The 17728-nt window shown below is 41.1% G+C and overlaps 1 protein-coding gene across 1 annotated transcript in view; it reads right to left on the bottom strand.

Annotated features, from left to right (window-relative positions):
- Positions 1-207: 207 nt before the first annotated feature.
- ZCCHC24 (zinc finger CCHC-type containing 24) overlaps positions 208-17728 on the bottom strand; it is a 104753-nt gene continuing 87232 nt past the window's right edge. The window contains exons 3-4 of the mRNA XM_084264971.1: positions 9891-10055; positions 208-444 (exon numbers count right to left, since the gene is read on the bottom strand). Of these exons, the coding sequence (XP_084121097.1) occupies positions 331-444; positions 9891-10055 (279 nt within the window). The 3' untranslated portion in view covers positions 208-330. The remainder of the gene's footprint in view (positions 445-9890; positions 10056-17728) is intronic.

Below are 17728 nucleotides of genomic sequence, written 5' to 3'. Positions count from 1 at the left end.
ATATAGGGTCTGTGTAAACAATCATCAGAACCTGCAGCCATGGTTCTGTTGTGAACACTATCAGTAACACTTTATATATGTGTGTGTACATATATATATGAATTTACACATATATGTATGTATAAAAATCAGTCCTGTAAATACCTGTGGCATGTGTGTGCATGCACAGGAAAAAAAATGTTACATTCTATTAATGATAAGGCATATTATTAGATAGGCAATATTGGCAATTATTTTAGCTTTTATCTTGAATTGTTGTGTTGCTGTTGTTCGTGTGCTGCCAGAGGATCTTTAAGGATGACGGGGATGGGAAGAGGCCACTTCGCAGGTTTATTGCACACGGCGGCAGTAGTAGCCCAAAACTTTGCACTTTTCACACAGATGCTGGGGATGTTCTTTGCTCTGATCTGAAACATCCAGGCCGTCCGGCTTTTCCAGGGGTCTCTGCAGTGAAGGGAAGGAAATCTGGTTAGATCCAAAGTTTAGTCACTGTTACTCTTTACGATGGATGTGAAGCTGCCTTTCCTGCTGATCTGAGCTTCATCCTAGTAACTATAAAGGTGCTGTGTTTCTTTCGTGGAGGGATGAAATATTTTTTGAAGCTGTCCAGTATCTCATTGTTTCAGAGCAGTCTCACACCTTAATCTAGTTCTTCTTTACAACTTTGTTGTACACAAATTGCTAAAAGCCTGAATTGGGGACTACAGTTATATGAAGCAGAACAAAGAGGAGTTTATTTTCTTGTCTCTGGTAACTGAGACGTCCCAAAGGCATTAGCACATCAGGCATGGGAATCCCATTACCCTGCAATGCCAAGCATGGGTTACCCACATTAGGACTAGCTGCTACAAGAAAACTCTCTTAACCACCCACAGATGTTACTGAGGTAAATGAAGGTTTCCCATCGCTCAACCCCATGTTTCTAAGGCTGAAACTTTTGAGAGCAGCTGTGAAGCTATTAATAATAAACAACCCAAACAAAAAAAACCTCCAAACTCATAACACAGCCCTTTGCCCCGAACCCGAGTAATAAATTGAATAGGTTTTTCTAATAATATTTGTGAAATCACAGGGTTGTAGGTATCTTTGGCTGCATGAGGGGATGAAACTGCTTTTGTCTTAGTAGATCTTTGTTTTTTTAATTTTCTATAGCGTGTGAAGGGTTTCAGTCATTCTGAAACGAAAATACCCGTGTTAAATATTGCAGTAAGTTTAAGTGTTTGGGAAGTTATCTGGGGGGGAGGTGATAGAGATGTGAGGTAGGACATGGTAAAGTGCACTATTTGTTTGGGGGGAACAAATTAGATGACCAGGTGTGCTTTAAAATTTTACAGTTAAAAGAAAGTCTTAGGGTTTGAGCAAGATGTGAAAAGAAAAATTATCATAATTTTGCAATTTATAAATTGTTCATTCTAAAGCCACCCACCTGAGACCCTGTGGATAGGAAGAAGGGGCATTCAAAAGATAATTTTTTTTGGCTATGTAACACTGCAAGAACAGTCCATGGTTCAGGAAACAGGTTTCTCAGCTTTCTGAATAGCTAAAATTAGACCAAATATATTATGTTATCCTGAACAAGGGATGTTTGCAAATTCTTGCTTGGTTGTATTGTAAGTGCAATGCTTACTATACTGCACAGCTAATAAAAACAATATTTGGGAGTAGTTCAGTGGTGATTGCCAATTGTTTATTACTGACTCAATGTTCTACCCTGTTGTATTTCCTGAAGTTTGCGTCCTGGGCCACATATTATATGTCTTGAAGTTCATTTACAGTATAATTGCAAATTAGATTTCCTGTATCAGGTAGGAGATAAGGAAAGTGATGGACCTCACATCTCATCTAAATCTTTTACACCTCCCTGCAGCCCCACGGAGCTTTGAATGACTTGTTGGAGGTCAGATCCCTGTCAAGAAGGGCAGGGAACTCCTTGAAAGAGTCCAGCACAGGGCCACTGAGATGATTAAGGGAGTGGAACATCTTCCTTGTGAGGAAAGACTAAGGGAGCTGGGCCTCTTTAGCTTGGAGAAGACTGAGGGATGACCTCATTAATGTGTACAAATATGTAAAGGGTGTGTGTCAGGAGGATGGAGCCAGGCTCTTCTCAGTGATGTCCAATGATAGGTCAAGGGGCAACAGGTGTGAGCTGGAGTGTAGGAGGTTCCATGTGAACATAAGGAGAAACTCTTTTTACTGTGAGGGTGATGGAGCACTGGAACAGACTGCACAAAGAAGTCGTGGAGTCTCCTTCTCTGCAGACGTTCAAAACCCACCTGGATGTGTTCCTGTGTGATTTAGTCTAGGTGATCCCACTCCGTAAGGGGGGTTGGACTTAGATGATCTTTTGAGGTCCCTTCCAACCCCTACCAGTATGAATCTGATAAATGTGGCCAAAGATGATGCATATGTTCAGGAGTCCCAGGAGTTAATTTATGCTCCTCAATGGAGAATTTGAGAGTTTTGAAATGCTACACTTAAAACAGGCAATTTGACTCTGCTGTGATTGCTTCTACATGCTAGCAGTGCTCTGATTAAAGAGAAAAAATACAGCAGTTATCATGTTTATTGATATAAGCCAGATTTTTTTTTTAATACACAAGGCCTTGGGAATAATTTTTCCTGGAAATAGTGCAAAGGACATTGGGAATGCCTTGAAGCGCCAAGAGTTTTTGGACGGTTTTCAGAAACAATAGCTCTCCGTGGTTTGCTTTCCCCCTGCGTTGATTGAGCTCAGCTTTTTGGCCTGCAAAGGATTTTGATTTCAGAAATGTTATTGTTACCAGCGTGTTACGACACAGAGGCTGGGGAGAGAGGGGTTACAAATGCAGGAAAGCAGGTTGCCAAGGGCCAGCTGGAAGAGGTGGAGCTGAGCAGAGCATGAGCTATGGTTCTGGTGAGGTGGTGGCAGGCTGAAGCTTCAAAAATGGTAATGTGCTTGTATGGTTTGTGTCCCAAAAACACTTCAATCCAACTTCTGCATAAAATCTAGTCCCAGCTTATCTCTGTTAGCTGTTTTCTCTTTGTGGATTTCTTATAAGGCAAAAAAAAAAATGCCTTCTAATGCCCTGAGAAGCAACTGTTCTTGTCCTGCTGCTGTCTGTTGCTAATTGTGGAGGACTTCAAGGGTGTCAGGTTATTACTTTAACCTTACACCATGCTAAAACGGTAGGAGTGTTAGATAGGCAGAGAGCTGTGTGTCCATCAAGGTTGGACTTCCTTGGCATGCCTTGGACAAGTCTCACTAGCTTTGACGTGGTGGAAACAGAGGGAAAGGAGGAGATGCTGGCATGAGAGGGGTGGGGCAGAGCTGGGCTGGGTTGCTCATGCTGTGTAGACTTTTGGGCCTTGCCTGAATTATGTGGAAGATCCAAGTTGCTGAGGAGGCAGCAAGAATTCTGTGCTGCTGCTGAGAAGCTGGTAGGATGAAAATGCATCCAGGTGTTTAGAGAGGGTGTTGAGAATGGGACAGGCTATTTGGCTGAAAAAAACAATTCCTTTCCTTAGGAAGAGGTGAAATGGAGCTTGTAAACCAACAGAAAAATCCTGCTATGTTTCTCTGGGAAAGGTATGCTTATTTCCATTAAATGAGGAGTTTAAATTCAATACTTAAATTTTCATTGTTTTTTAAAAGTGAGCATCCAGGACTCAGCACTCCATCATTTCAGTCTGAACTACAGGGATGGGTACTCTTATATTCTTAATTTTTGTGCACCTTTCTTTAATTTTCTCCTGGTAGTTTCCTGGTGGAAATCATCTTGTGTAGCTCTACCAGGAAAGCACTTGGTGGTAGTGACTAAAACTTTTACCTCAGGGGAATGAAGAGGAAATAAATTTAAATTTATTTACCCATTCCTGTCCTGCAAATAGTGAACTCTTGGTTGTGAACTCCTGCTGTCCCAGTCTACATGCAGTGAATGAACTCTGCGTTCCTCAGGTGTCAGTTAAACCCAAAAGCTCATCCTTATGAAGTATTAGGTGTCGGAGAAAACATCACTAGGACATCCTTGAGGAAAATTGCTTCCATTAAGAACCAGAATGGAATAATGTGGCTGCTTCTGTTTGAAGATTAATTTTTTTCCTTCGAATGGAACAAGATGATTGCACCACTGATGGATAAAGGATCACATCACAATTCAAATGTAAGAAAACACAAATAATTTCAGGTTTTGAGTCCAGAAAGTCTTAATGGACCATATTAGATGATTAAATGACAGATTAGATATGTGAATAGAAATGGATTTTACAACTACAGCTGGTAGGATGATTATTAGGTTTACAGTCATAAGGAGCCATAGCTAGCTATGCTTCCCTCAAGACACACATCCAATGACGAATTTATAAATTTTTAGTCCAATAATAAATTATGTACTGGGGAAAAAGGATGAAATGCAGTGTATATTCTTGAGCAGCAGGCCCTCTGCTTTTCTGTCTGCCTGGGGGAAGCAGAGACATTAGCAAGGCTCTCTGATGGTGCTGTGGATCCGAAAGGCTGTGATAAGAAGGCTGCAGAACAAAGGTATGATGCAAACAGCCTCTGTCAGCAGCATGCCTCTGGGACAGGCCAGCTAGGAATAAATGATAACCACATGAGCTAAATGGCAAAAGTACCTTTTTAGAATTCAGAGAAGGAGCAGTCTGGACTTATCTATATTCCCACTACTGGAGCACACAAGTATGGGCATACTGGGCAGGGTTTATTAAACCTAAGAGTCAAAATAATAAGGTTGTAGGCCTGAAAGTTTTGAAAAATTTGGGCTTACATGATTGTACTCCTCCCTTCCTATAGAGAGACTAGAGGGGGCTGTGGATGCACCCGAGTGTGGAAATTGTGATGGGACCACAGTGTTGCCCATGAAAGTAATAGCTTGGATATTGTGAAGAATGTATTTACATACCAAATTATTTCCAGTCCAACAGCAAATTCCTGACAGCTGGAAGCAAATAGTGTCCAAGAGGACAAGTCGGTCACCAGATGGCTGTTTCTGCACCAGTGCAACAGCTGTCATCACAAACAGCACTGGAGTTAGCCACAAAGTCAGAGAAGAAGCCTCGATAAGAGGCCAGCCAGGAAGCAACCACAGGCACAGATGTTGCCTCTGTAGTGGGCAGGGGAAGAAAATGAGAATTCAAAGCTTGGTATCTGGGCTGTTACAGCACCAGGAGTGATGGAGAACGGCTATAAGGACTAGCTCCATTGTTGAAGCAGAGTTAGGAGCGTAAACAACTCTAAAAATTCACATTTCTTGGAAGAATAAGAGCTGGATTTAAGTCTCATATGAGACTTCTGTTTATGTTTATGGTAGCTAAAATAACTACCCAGGAAATGGCTTTTGGAGTATCTGTAGAGCAGCTTGTCCAGGGTAGTTCTTTGGTCTCCTATTCCTCCATAAGGCTTGAGCTCAGCTGACTTCCTATTTTGCCCCATGTCCTGTGAATTCCTGAAAGCACTCCCACAGGGCTGTTTACTGCTTGAGGGGTGTGGTGGAAATGTAAAAGGAAGAACAGTGGCACAATTTAGTCACAAACCCAAAAGGGCATACAAAGCTTCCTTGGGACAAGAAGGTGTTCTGCAGCTTGGGTGTAAGAGCCACCTGATTCCCCACTCCGTGCACATGTTGCAGGATGAATGGCAGCAGCCCTGCTATCAGGCTCTTGTGTTACTTCTTGTAATGCATGCTCTACCATCTCTTTTAAATGCAGAGATTTAGAGCTGTATTTATAGAGCACTCTGAAGTATATACACAGCTGTAAACTTGCTGAGAAGACTTTTCCTGCCTCTGAGAGATTAAAAGCTCATTCTCACAGATGGGGTATGTGGAGTAAGAGCGCAGGGCTGAATTGAGACATTGGGAATTGGCACGGGATCACTTCCTGGAGCGAAACGAGTCTCCAGGAACAAAGAGCAGGTGGCAGGGAAGTGTGGCTGCTCTCCTCTCCAGGGACCCTCTAATGAAAGGTATGCATAGGAAATCAAGATCTGAGCATAGCTGCACAAGCCATTCACAGACCCCTGCATATGTGCTTGAATGGCTCTCTGGAGTGGAGATTACCATCTTCAGTGCTCTGACACTGTTGCCTGAGTCAGTTACACGGGAATACTCAGGCACAAACCACCTCCCGTGAGACAACGCGGACAAGCCCTGCAGGACTGAAAAGTCCATAGGTTGTGGAAAAGAACCAGGGAAGGTGAGAGATGGAGATAAGTGTGAGCCTGGGGTTTATGAATAAGCTCCTAATTCACTGCAATTAATGTCAAGCAATCCTGAATATAAGGATTTGATTTTTTTCTCCAGAATTGGACAAAGGCATCCTAATCTCTGATATTCAGGATGATGCAGATCTCTGATATTCAGCAGATCTTGGTGGTGTTATATTGCAGCTATTGAATAGACTTGATAGAAGTTGATGTATTTGATAAGGAACTAGGGGGAATGCAGAGATATTAACTTGGCAATATGAAAGGATGGAAAAGGATCCTCAGAGACAGTTGCTGTGTCTTGTCCTACATCCACACCTCCATGTAAGTGTCCTCTACTGCCCAGGTTCACATGTAGAATAGGGTGTTTGATGGGATCTGGTGTGAGTTTTCAACTCTGTATCTGTATTCTACACTACATCTCAAAAGTGTAGACTTCTACACTATGTCCTGGTTTGGGAAATGCAGCACCTGACTGTTTTTTGACACAGTCTGAGTTGTTTGCAGTTAAATAATTTTTGTAGTTTGAGTCCCTTGTAATTTGACCAAAGGGGGTGTCAAGATAAGGCAGCCTCTTTTCTTAGATTTAAGCTGGAAAAACTGCCTCTAGCTAAAGATTCAGATGTGAGTGAAAATTCTCTGTTCCCACATAGTGGAGGCAATAAGAGCATGTAATTAGCTGAGTACATCCACTGTGAGGGAAAGCAAGTGGCTGCTAAAAACTTCCAGAAGTGCACAAGAACTGGAACATCAATGATGACTCTCGTAATGTAGGTGCCAACAAAGTGACTCAAATCTAAAGAATAAATAGCAAGTATACACACAAAATGTTAAGGTAGTGTAACAGTGTTATTTTGGGGGGGTTGAAGGCTAAGCTAACTCTCCTTTGCTGCTGACTCTGTGCGTGAACTGATGCTGTTTTCTTTACTGTCTGGCTATTGCTGGTATGTTTAATCAGAAGTAGCACTTCTGAAGAGAGCTTCTGGAAGAACAAAAAAGAATAGAAAGAATGGTGATAGTAACACTGAGAAACAGAAGCTGATGGAGGAGTGGCTGAGACAACAGCATGTAAAATCTTTTGAACTTGAAAGTTGTTAGGAGAGGATACTGGAGACTGGCTGCAAGTTAGTTATTATACCTGGAAGCCCAGTTGTGCTCATCTTGGAGATCTCACACTGCTGTAATACTTAGTGGTGGGGTATGAACACGGGGATAGATAAGAGCAAAGCTCTTCCGTGTCCTCAGTTAAGGTATTCTTAGAGAACAATGTGGAAACAGTGATGGGTGTCAGCTATGGAAGCCTGTGCTGTACAAGCTGTGATAATTCCCTGGATAATGCCAATGAAGCACAGCTTATAGGAGCACTGAGAATTGCAATCATTCCACGTTATGTCTTCAACTTTAGCACTTTTGTGCAGATTAGACTCCTCTAGCCCTGCAACAAGGGGCAACTCTGCCCAAGGGACTACTTGTAGATCTTTTTTACTAGAAAGTATATGTATTCCCAAATCTATAATACCCCTCATAGTGTGCATTAGCAGTTTTTGGTGACTCTTTGGTAACATAAGCAATGGAAAGAATTTAGAAGAATAAGGTAAATATTTATAAACTTCTGTTATATATCAGTGGTCTTGTAACTTCTCTCACTCTCAAGACTACTTCCATGCATGTGATAAATTACTTCATTGCCCAGCCTGGCTTTTGGTGCAGTTGTCTACAAAAGCTGTCTAAACAGGCAAGGAACCAGAGACCTTTGAGACTGTCTCATGAAATGTGAAAGAAAATTGCTTAGCTTCCCACCCTTATATATTCCACTTGGATTACAGTTTCTAAAGATGATACTTTGTTTACAGGAGTCAGAATGGCATTAGTCTAGAGGAAGGGGAATTGAATGCATCATTTCAAGTGGCCGACAAAAATAAAGGTATTCACTGGCTCAGCCAGGGAATTGTACAAGTTCATTGCAAAGCAGAAAAACTCCTATGACAGAAAGAAGGGAAGATCAACTTGTAGTAAGTATATCAAGTTTATACTAAGGTTTCTGCCATCAGCTTGGCAGGCTTCAAACCCTATGTTTTCACTGCAATTCATACTTCTTCAAGGTATTAAAAAATCTAAATAAATATTTTGGCTGCATATTGGAATGAAAAGTTGCTGTAGAGACTGGGACCAATCTTTCCCTTAGAATTAGATGAATATGCATGTATACAGGAGGAGGAAATACAGTTGATTTTATACTCCTGGGTGGGATAAAACTTAAACTTTTATATCTCCTCTTCCTGCTTGTTGCAGTGAATTTCAATATTCTTCTGTCTTTACATCATAATAAGGCCACAGTATTCTCCTTTAGGACTCTCCTGACAGCCACCCCTCCAAAATCTCATGAAATGGTATGAAGTGTTCCTTATGAGGCTGTGTCACTTTTTATAGGAATTTTGCAAGCACTTTAGGTAGCTAATGAGACACCTAAGGCTCCTGATGGAGTTTCCTTTGCAGCTATTGCAACTACATGCAAATAATCTGTCTGTGGTTTAAGCAGTCTCTCCAGTGGGCAGTGGGTAACCTGCCCACGCAGAGCTCTCTATTACTAAGATTTGTCTAGGATGAATTATACCCATGGCAAATCACACCTTTCAAAGTATTTGAAAATAATTCTCAGCTTTTCCACCCACAATTTTCTGCAATATTGCAAATTCCCTTCAGATTTTTCCATGATGGTCAAATTTTTTCATGGGTTTATCAAAAGTGGCTTTCTGCATGAAAACTCATGCTTTGAGCCAGTCTGTAGCCTGACCTGTCAGGGAAACAATGGGTCTGCACTCATGCAGTAGGTCTGTCTGTCTCCCACTAAAGATGGCTGAATTGACTGATGGCTTGTGAACAGTTCTGGTGGTGTACAACAAGCAGGAGCTAACAGTTTTCCCATCACAAGCTACAAATGCAGGGAAATTACCTGAAGGGATAGATGCAGTTGCAGTCTGCAGGGAGTAGGAAGGAAGGCTGTGTGTACAATGTGAGCTGTGACTGACAGGATTGTAGATAGAGCTTTTCTAGCAGAGCTGCTGTTCAGGCTTGAAATGTTCAGCTCAATAAAATGCTTTCTCTTGAAGTTCTTACCTTGGGCACTTTGCATTACAGAAACTGAGAAAGATCCCTTTAATGAGGGTGTCTTGCTTCACTGTCATTAACCAAGGAATTCTGTGGGCAGGGGTCATCTTAGTCTTGTCAACTTTTATCACTAAATCTTATAAATCAGACGTTGCCCCTTGACCAATCCCCATCTTATTTCAGCAGGTGATAAAAGGAGTACATGTGAGAAATAACTCCACTGACAACAGTGTAATGAATCGTTAAACTGGTGTAAATATGTAGAGTCAGAAGAACTCGGAGGCCCACTGCTACTGCTGAATCTGTTTTACTCCACGGGTGCCCAGTCTGTTTCTATAATGAAGACAGGTAATGATTTTGTTCTGGAGGCATTTTTACTGAAAGATAGGACACTTGATTTTGCAACTGTTATGATACCAGTCCAGACTTCCAGGACTGGACTGACAACAGCAGCTCATCTGGGTACAATTTTTTGTGGCATGTTGTAGTCCCCATCAAGTCCTGTTTAAGCCTTACCCACATGTTACAAAGTCAAGATCATTCCTAGTTCCAAGCCTGTATGCCAGCAAGTCTGTTTTTCTCCTACCTGTTTGTGAGGATAAACATTAATGTGGCACTTGATACATTCTTGTCCCATGTTAGCCCAGGAGTTTCCACTCATCCATTTTCTCTTGCATTTGGGGCACTTATATTCACCAAAACAGCGTTTCTTGCCCTGGTATGGAGTCAGGCCTTCTCCTTTTGGACGAGCCTACAAAACAAATGAACGTAGCAATGAATGAGCAAAAAGGGGTGTTGGGGAAGCACTAGAGGAGGAAGGGGTTTTTAATTAGTAAACTTTGGGTGAAAGATAGTAGGGACAGATGTGAAGGTCATATCCCTGTAATGAAGAGTTTCCATGCTGAAGCTTGAGTTTAACAGTTCTGAGAGATATGTAACACTTGTGACACAATATAGTATTTAGAAAAATGCCCATGCTTTTTGCAATTAATGGTTTTAATATGCATATCAATATAAGATAATCTGTATTGAGTGCATATTGCTAGTATTATATATAGCATCTGGAGAAGTAGCTCACGAGTAAAGGAGACTATTTCTTAACTAGATCCTAGTCTATGCCCCACTGGAACCTATCATTAAGAAAACATGTTATGATTCAGCTTTGCACAGCCTATAAACAATAACTCATTAGTATGTAGATATACATTATATACATATACAACTCATATACATATACAACTCATTAGTATGTAGATATACATTATTGTATGAGTGTGCAGAAATAGGAATTGAGTATGAAGCAAAGGCATATTTTTCAGTAGTGGAAGTTATACATTTCATTAATTTATTTTGGTTTCTTGCTCTTGGTAAACAGTTTCATTGATTTCTACTTTTTGAAGGAAACAGGGAAGGGATTTTCTAATGGGCTGTTGTGATGTCGAAATGTTAAATGTCCCCCGAGGAAAGCATTTTTATCTAGGGAAGCATACAGAGCAGACAGAGACCTTATGTTTTGCACTTTTTTTCTGAATACATGTGTTAAACTGTGTGATGTACTAACAGAAGTATAGAAAGGCATGTAATACGTTAAGGTGAAGATGAGTGTTGCATACAGCTGTCCTGCAGATAGCTGTAAAAATGAAGGTATTTTCCCAGAGCTTTTAGCAGGTGTAGAAATAGAGCCCATGTGTTCATTGCATTTTGTTTGTTGCTGCCTAGAGGGGGATCCTTCCCCTGTATGGTGGCAGAATGGTATGACAAAGGATTCTTTGTCACTTATTCATATGCCATGCCTCTGGGGCTTTATTTTTTTTAAGGTTCCCCGATGAAGTTTACAGGAGTTGAATGACCCATCCTGCTGGGAAAGGGCTTGTTTTTGTTTTGGGAGCTTGTATGCTTTTTCAGAGTGTAGGTCCAAATGGCTTTCCCTGTGACTACATGGGTCGAAAAAGCAGGTGGTTGGCAGAAGACCTGAGCTTGGCAGGAGCTCTGACACTAGAGCTCCCGTGGCTGATGGCGATGGCATATGCTGTGCTACTTCCAGGGTTGCATGTGGGAACGGAACATTGAGTGCACTGCACCCCACGTGCTGGCAGGTGGAAAAGGAGCAGGAGGACCTCAAAACTACTTTGGCCACTTCCTCCCTGCCTCTTGTAAAGTCAGTAAACTACATGGTTTATTTTTCATGCATATTCCTCAGCATAGCAGTATTCTTTAAGAGATCAGGTGCAGCAGCAACCTCTGTCACAAACATATAATAACTTGCTTCACTCAATCTGACAAGCCACTGTCAGTATTCTGGATCAGAGCAAGAGTGAAGCTGACTCTAGGACACACACATATTTACAGAAGTACTGTACAGAAGGGGAAAAGTGTTTGTTGGTATAATGGGAAACATTTGGACTTTCATGACTAAACGAGTGCTGGCAGGGACCCAGAGTGTAATCTTCTGATCCATGGTGTCCCTTGATAAGGATGGGAGCATATAATTGAATGTAGGGCAGGAAGATGTCAATTTATGGAGACATCCTCATTCTGGGCACTTAATTTGGCTCTGCCTCTGAGGAATCTGTAGTACAACTCAAGTCAGTGTAAGAAGGAGGCACATGCTTTCTTCATTTTGAAATTCTCCTGGAATTGAATAGGAACCCTGTGTATGGAGGGCTCCGATGATTACAAGATGTTCCCTTCCTCCTGGGGTGTAAAGGATTGCTTTATTTGCAGTTTCAATTTGGGCTATGTTATTGAACAGAGGACAAGAATTATTTCTGATTTTCCATTTCAGTGGCACACTAAAGCTTCTCCTGTATTCAGACCTGCAAATGCAGCTTCATCACCCCTAGTAAGAAGCAGACCTTTCAGAAAACATACAGGTCACCAAGCACATTATTGCCAAGGGTAATAGCACTGACTTTGGAGACAGAGCATGCCTGAGAAGCCTTGTAAACGTTTACCAACAGTATTTAAACGTAACACTCCTACTGCAAGATGTTATGCCAACCATAAAGAGCATTTAAACAGACTCCCACAGCAATATGCTGCGCTAGCCACAATTCACAGATGGGAAACGTATGGAGATGGCTGCTTTGAGTGGAACCGTAACTGTAGGTTTCTCCAGGCCAGGTAGCTGACTTCAGAGATATCAATGACCTGAAATGCTCTGCTCTCAAATGTGCAGAAGGGCACTCAAGATGCTAGTCACTGAAATTTTCTGTGTGTGCAGCTGGGCGTCAGAAATTGAGGCTTTGCAAATTAGAAGTTACTTTTAAAATTTGGCTTCTCCAACTTGCTCAGTAAATCGGAAGCAGAACAAGGAAGAGAACTTAGGAGCCCTGACTCCAGCAATAATTTCCTGTTATAATTGCTAGACTAAACTTCTGATTTATTTTTATTTTAACTTTTCAGTTGTCATAGCTCCCTCTTCAGTCAGTGACTTTAATTAGTTTGCTGCCAAAGCTACAACATTCTCGGTAGGTGTTTTGCTATTCTCTTTATGGATGTTTATACTTTTTCCTAACAGATATTATTTTCTTTCCCATATCTTCAGTTTCCCAAGCTGTGCCCCGCAGGGACTTTGGATTCTCAAATATGCAAGCTCATTTTCTCTAGTGAGAAACATCATTAGGAAGCACTGACAGCAGTGAAGGCAACTCTCCAACTGCCTCCACCCCTCAGGTCCAAACAAAACAGAAACTTGACAGTATTTAGTGGAAGGCAAAACCTGAGTGAGATACACTAATGGCCTGAGAGGTCTGAGGCTGGGTGTTCTGGGTGTTTTCTTTCTCTTGTCCATGTCTGTGGCTTCAGCAGCAGCAGCACAGCTGAATTGCATAAACATTTCCAAGAAACGGCCTGCTCTGTGGCACGGCGCAGCCAGCCCTGCCTGGCAGGGTGCTCCAGTACCCACCCGCTCGCTCTGCAGCAGAGGTGTGTGACGATCCAAGTGCCAGGCAAGAGCAAGATGACACACTTTGTCTGCTTCTATTAACCTTAAAGGCTTTTATTTTTCAAAATGTGGGATTTATCTTGTCTAAACCATTAACAACCTATTCCCTCTCCACCTGAGCTTGATTTGAACGGTGCTTAATAGTAACCCTTGGTTGGAGTTAAGGTCCTGTAATTCCCTCACTGATCATTATCTATTCTTACCCTTTCTGGAGATTGGGATTTATGTTCTGTGTTAAACTGGCAAAGTTATGCCCCTATTCATAAAGGCAAAATATTTTGTTGTTACCATGTGAACATATGTTATCCTGTTGCCTTTAGGCCAAGGTAGCCTTTGGTTTCTACCCTTGGCTGCCCCCTCCCTGGCAGTGTTCAAGGCCAGATTGGATGGGCCTTTGGGCAACCTGGGCTAGTGGAGGGTGTCCCTGTCCATGGCAGGGGAGCTAAGACTAAATGGTCTTTGAGGTCCCTTCTAACCCAAACCAGTCTGTGATTTTGTTTGCAGCATTCTTCTTGTCTGGACAGTTGACAATCTTACGCTTTAAAAAATGTTTTGATATGCTTATGCTGTAAACCCAGAGTGCCCAGCATTTCTCCTGCTACCTGACTCTCCACTAGCTATATGTATCTTCACCAAGACATTTAAAAGATTATTTAATCTGGCCAGGACAGTTAGGCCTTTGGGGATGATCAAAAGCAAGAAGATCTATTGAGAAGGACCAGAAACTAGCTACTACTTCAAGTATGATTCAATGTCTAGGCCTACATAACAGACTCCTTGTGCTGCTTTGGTTTTGGAATTCAGCAGGGGATTTGCAGATTTTCCTTCCTCAAGGGACCTTTGGGGTGGGAGCTGTGGTGGCACAGAGCCCCTTCCTTCCTTGTGGAACAAATTGAAGCCAGTCTTGGACTGGTGCTGTTAGTGCTGAGCTGAAAGAGACTCCTTGCCCTCTGATTAATGAGAAAGCAATACACCACCTTGGCCTCCCAGACAAATGCTGAGACAAATGATACTGCCTTCCTGGGTTTACCTAGCCAGCATATGTGTTTGCCTTACATCCAACATACGTACAAAGTCAGTCTTTTTAGTGTGGCACAGCAGCAAAAATGACATGGCTATTCCATCCTTAACTGACACCCAGCTGCCTCTATTTTTCATCCTCTCCCTTTCTTCAGCCAAAACCACAAATTGGCCATAATAAGATTTTAGAAGTGTTTAAGTTGAGCTTTTCTGCTGGTAACTGGCCAGACAAGCTCTCTCTCAACCTATTGGATTGTGCATCTCATGGAGGAATCTGCCAAATCACTTGGCAGTGACAGACGCATAATAAAGGATTCTTTGCTTTCCCCAGACAATTCTCTCAAAGTATCAGTTTGCAGAGTCAGCAAAAATCAAACACACTTCCCCCTCACCCTGCTTAAAACTGGATTAATTATAAACAACAACAGGCAGAGTTCCCTCAAAGTGAAATGCAAAGGAACAATGTATTTAATGCTCTTCTTCCGCTCATCTTCCCCCAAGTTTGTGTTACATAGCTGAAAGGCATACAGCACAGGGGGAAGATGAAGGCAGCGTGACACTGCTACGTGGGTTCCCATTTCTAGAAGAACTCTCTAAGGGGCTGCTTATAAGGATGCTTCATCAACTAAAGCAGAAATGCAATAATAGCAAACCCTAGCTGGATGCACTGACTGGCTCCCATGCAGTTTGCAGGAGTGGGAGGGATGAAGGTGTTTCATTTTTAAATAAATAGGGCCCTCTACACTTAATTGTAAGACAACACAACTAGGAGACAGTGATAAAAAAACCTAGTACTCTTAGTTTGTGCTACTCTCTGTGCATAGTTTTGAGAAAGATGAAATGATGATGATAAAGCATACCCAAAAATGTTCAATTATAAAAGGAAAAATAATGCTTTGGGACTAATTTGGAGTACCAGGTGTCCTGGCATTCTAGTCCTGACTACAGCAAGTTGTAGAGTGGTGGGAAATACACCTAAGTCCTCTGACCCTTCTCAGCTCTGTAAGGACTGTGTAGTGAATGAGGACACACTTGTATGTTTATGCCAAAATGGCCCATAAAAAGGAATTCTTATATTGGTCACCTTTTTTCCTTTGTCCTTCCTGACTTGTGTATTCATTTAAATTTGAGTATCAACAGAATTCATAGACAGATATAGAGGTTATATATCTTAAAAATGAATTAGCATGTAGCTGGTCTATTTTTTATTGCTATATATATATATAGTCCATGTTGTTGATGTGTGCATCTGCTGGTATGTGACACTGGAGACTTTTGAGGTATCTAAATGAACCATTGCTACATGCAAAATAGGGACAAAATCTAGGGGATACAGAAACCAATTAATGCTTTGTTGTAATTTGTTTCTAGTTTAATTTGTGTGATATGATGCAAACTCTTACTTGATATGGATCAATTAAAGGAAAAGGGGGATTACTGTCAGAAAGCAGACTCTTCATTACAGCATTATTATTTAAATAAAAAACCTCTGTTTGATTTATTTAACAGATGCTATGGAATTTCTAGATTTATTACATATTCCAGACTAAGGTTTTATTACAAAATTTTATCTGAGCAAGACATGGTTGAAAAATAAAGAAAACTTGAAAACTTTCTGTTTACCACCAGTGTGTTGGGATGGGGAAAGGAGACAATGAGTTGCCTGGCCTCCCCCCCCCCCCCCAAAAAAAAAGTAAAATTAGAAGCTGTGAGACTGCTTAGATACTCTGTGTCTGCTTGCTGGAATCACCATATACTATGCTCTTTCTAGTAGTGTATTCTGTCCCCTTATGCAACTTCATAGTCCAGTGTGTACAGAAGTGTTCTCCTACACAAATTTCTCCTGTATTTCTTTTTCTTCTTCCACTGAGCATATAGTTTTCTACTTCCTTGGCCCTGAAGCATCTTTTCAGCAGGGTGGTGTTCAGAAGGGAATGCCATTCTCCAGGTGCAGAGCATTGAATAAAAGATGCAAGTGTGTGTAGTGAGCAAACCAAAATAACATTGGTCATTTTATTTTGCTTGAACAAAGACCCTATTTCTGCTGTTACAAGCACTTTCATTCCCCAAGTCTTACTCTTTGGGAAACATTTAAAAGTACATCATTTAAGCTATTTCAATGTACTTTTATAGGTAAACTTTGGAGTGGTGGAAGACCAATTTTTTATGCTTGCTCTTTCAATATATGAGTACGTATCTCTCGGTTGCTTTGAGAAATTGGTGTTGTTGTCATGTCGTATGCTAACTGTGATGTTGTTTTCCACCATGGTAAACCAAGAATAAAATTTGGCAATATTTGTTTCTAGTAACATACACGTGGTTTCTCAAGATGATTAAAGCAGTAGGCATGGTTGTCATGGACATGCTGATCAAAGTCTAGAAATCCAAGAAACGTGCAGCTTGGCAAACACATCAAAATCTTGTTTTGCAGATTTTTCAGGATCCTAGCCATGCTTTTTGGAACAAATGCTTTTCTGCTACAAAATGCCCAGTTGAACTGATCATTAGAACTATTCTTGGTTCAAAGATATGTAAGGGTAATTTCTGAGTGAAATCAGTTTGCATAATATCTACATTTCTAAATATTGGTTGCTATCTGATGCACTGATTACTAAACACAAATGGTGTGAGAAGTTGACAGTGTGGGTTTCCTTCTTTGCAAATCCTAGTCATCACTTCAAAGCTAGTATAGAAATAGAAAACATGTAAATGCTCAATACCATACGGTCTGAGAAGAAAACTCTGCTGATTAATTAGTATGCTGTTTTCACAGGACTCTGTCTTAATAAAAAAAGATTTGGATGTATAGATGCAAGCAAGTATCTATATATACAAAAATAAACAAAAATATTTAGGAAGAATGGTAATGTGGTGACAGGACTGGTGCTGGACACGAACACCTGGATTGAATATCCAGATTTCCTGTCTGATCTTGGTAAGGTCACGTAATCAGATTGTATCTCAACTCTTCATCTGGTGGTCCCTCTGCTGTTCCCCACCACTTCAGTGGTTCTCATGGCATTGTATAATTTCTTGGGGCTATGTATGGTGACATAGCTCGTGTAACGTAATGGAACCTTGAACTTCATCTATTCCATGTAAGCACTGTTAAAAATAACAGGTCTTTGCTGTATAATTTAAGTATTGTGTATCATATGGAAAATAGGGATTTGCATATCAAATTAGGCATGTGGAAGAGTTAGTTACACTCGCCTGCTGGGATGCAGTGAGGCGCTTCTTTACAGTGTTACCAGATCATATTCTTCCAAACAGCTTGAGATAAAAGGAAGTGGTTGAAATCTTTCTTTTCCCTTCTCTGATACAAAATTGGCCATGCTGAATTAATTATGAAGAAACTAGGAATGTATTCATTTTAATAGTTTCCTGATGTGTGCAGTCTTTTGTCCCTTTTCATCCGTTGCTTGAAAACACATAATGGCAATAGCCTCCTCCTTTTT

This window comes from Gallinula chloropus, assembly GCF_964237585.1.
Source record: "Gallinula chloropus genome assembly, chromosome: 5".
Lineage (NCBI taxonomy): Eukaryota > Metazoa > Chordata > Aves > Gruiformes > Rallidae > Gallinula > Gallinula chloropus.
The sequence above is the reverse complement of the archived record's forward strand: the minus strand, read 5'-3'. Positions and strand labels throughout refer to the sequence as shown.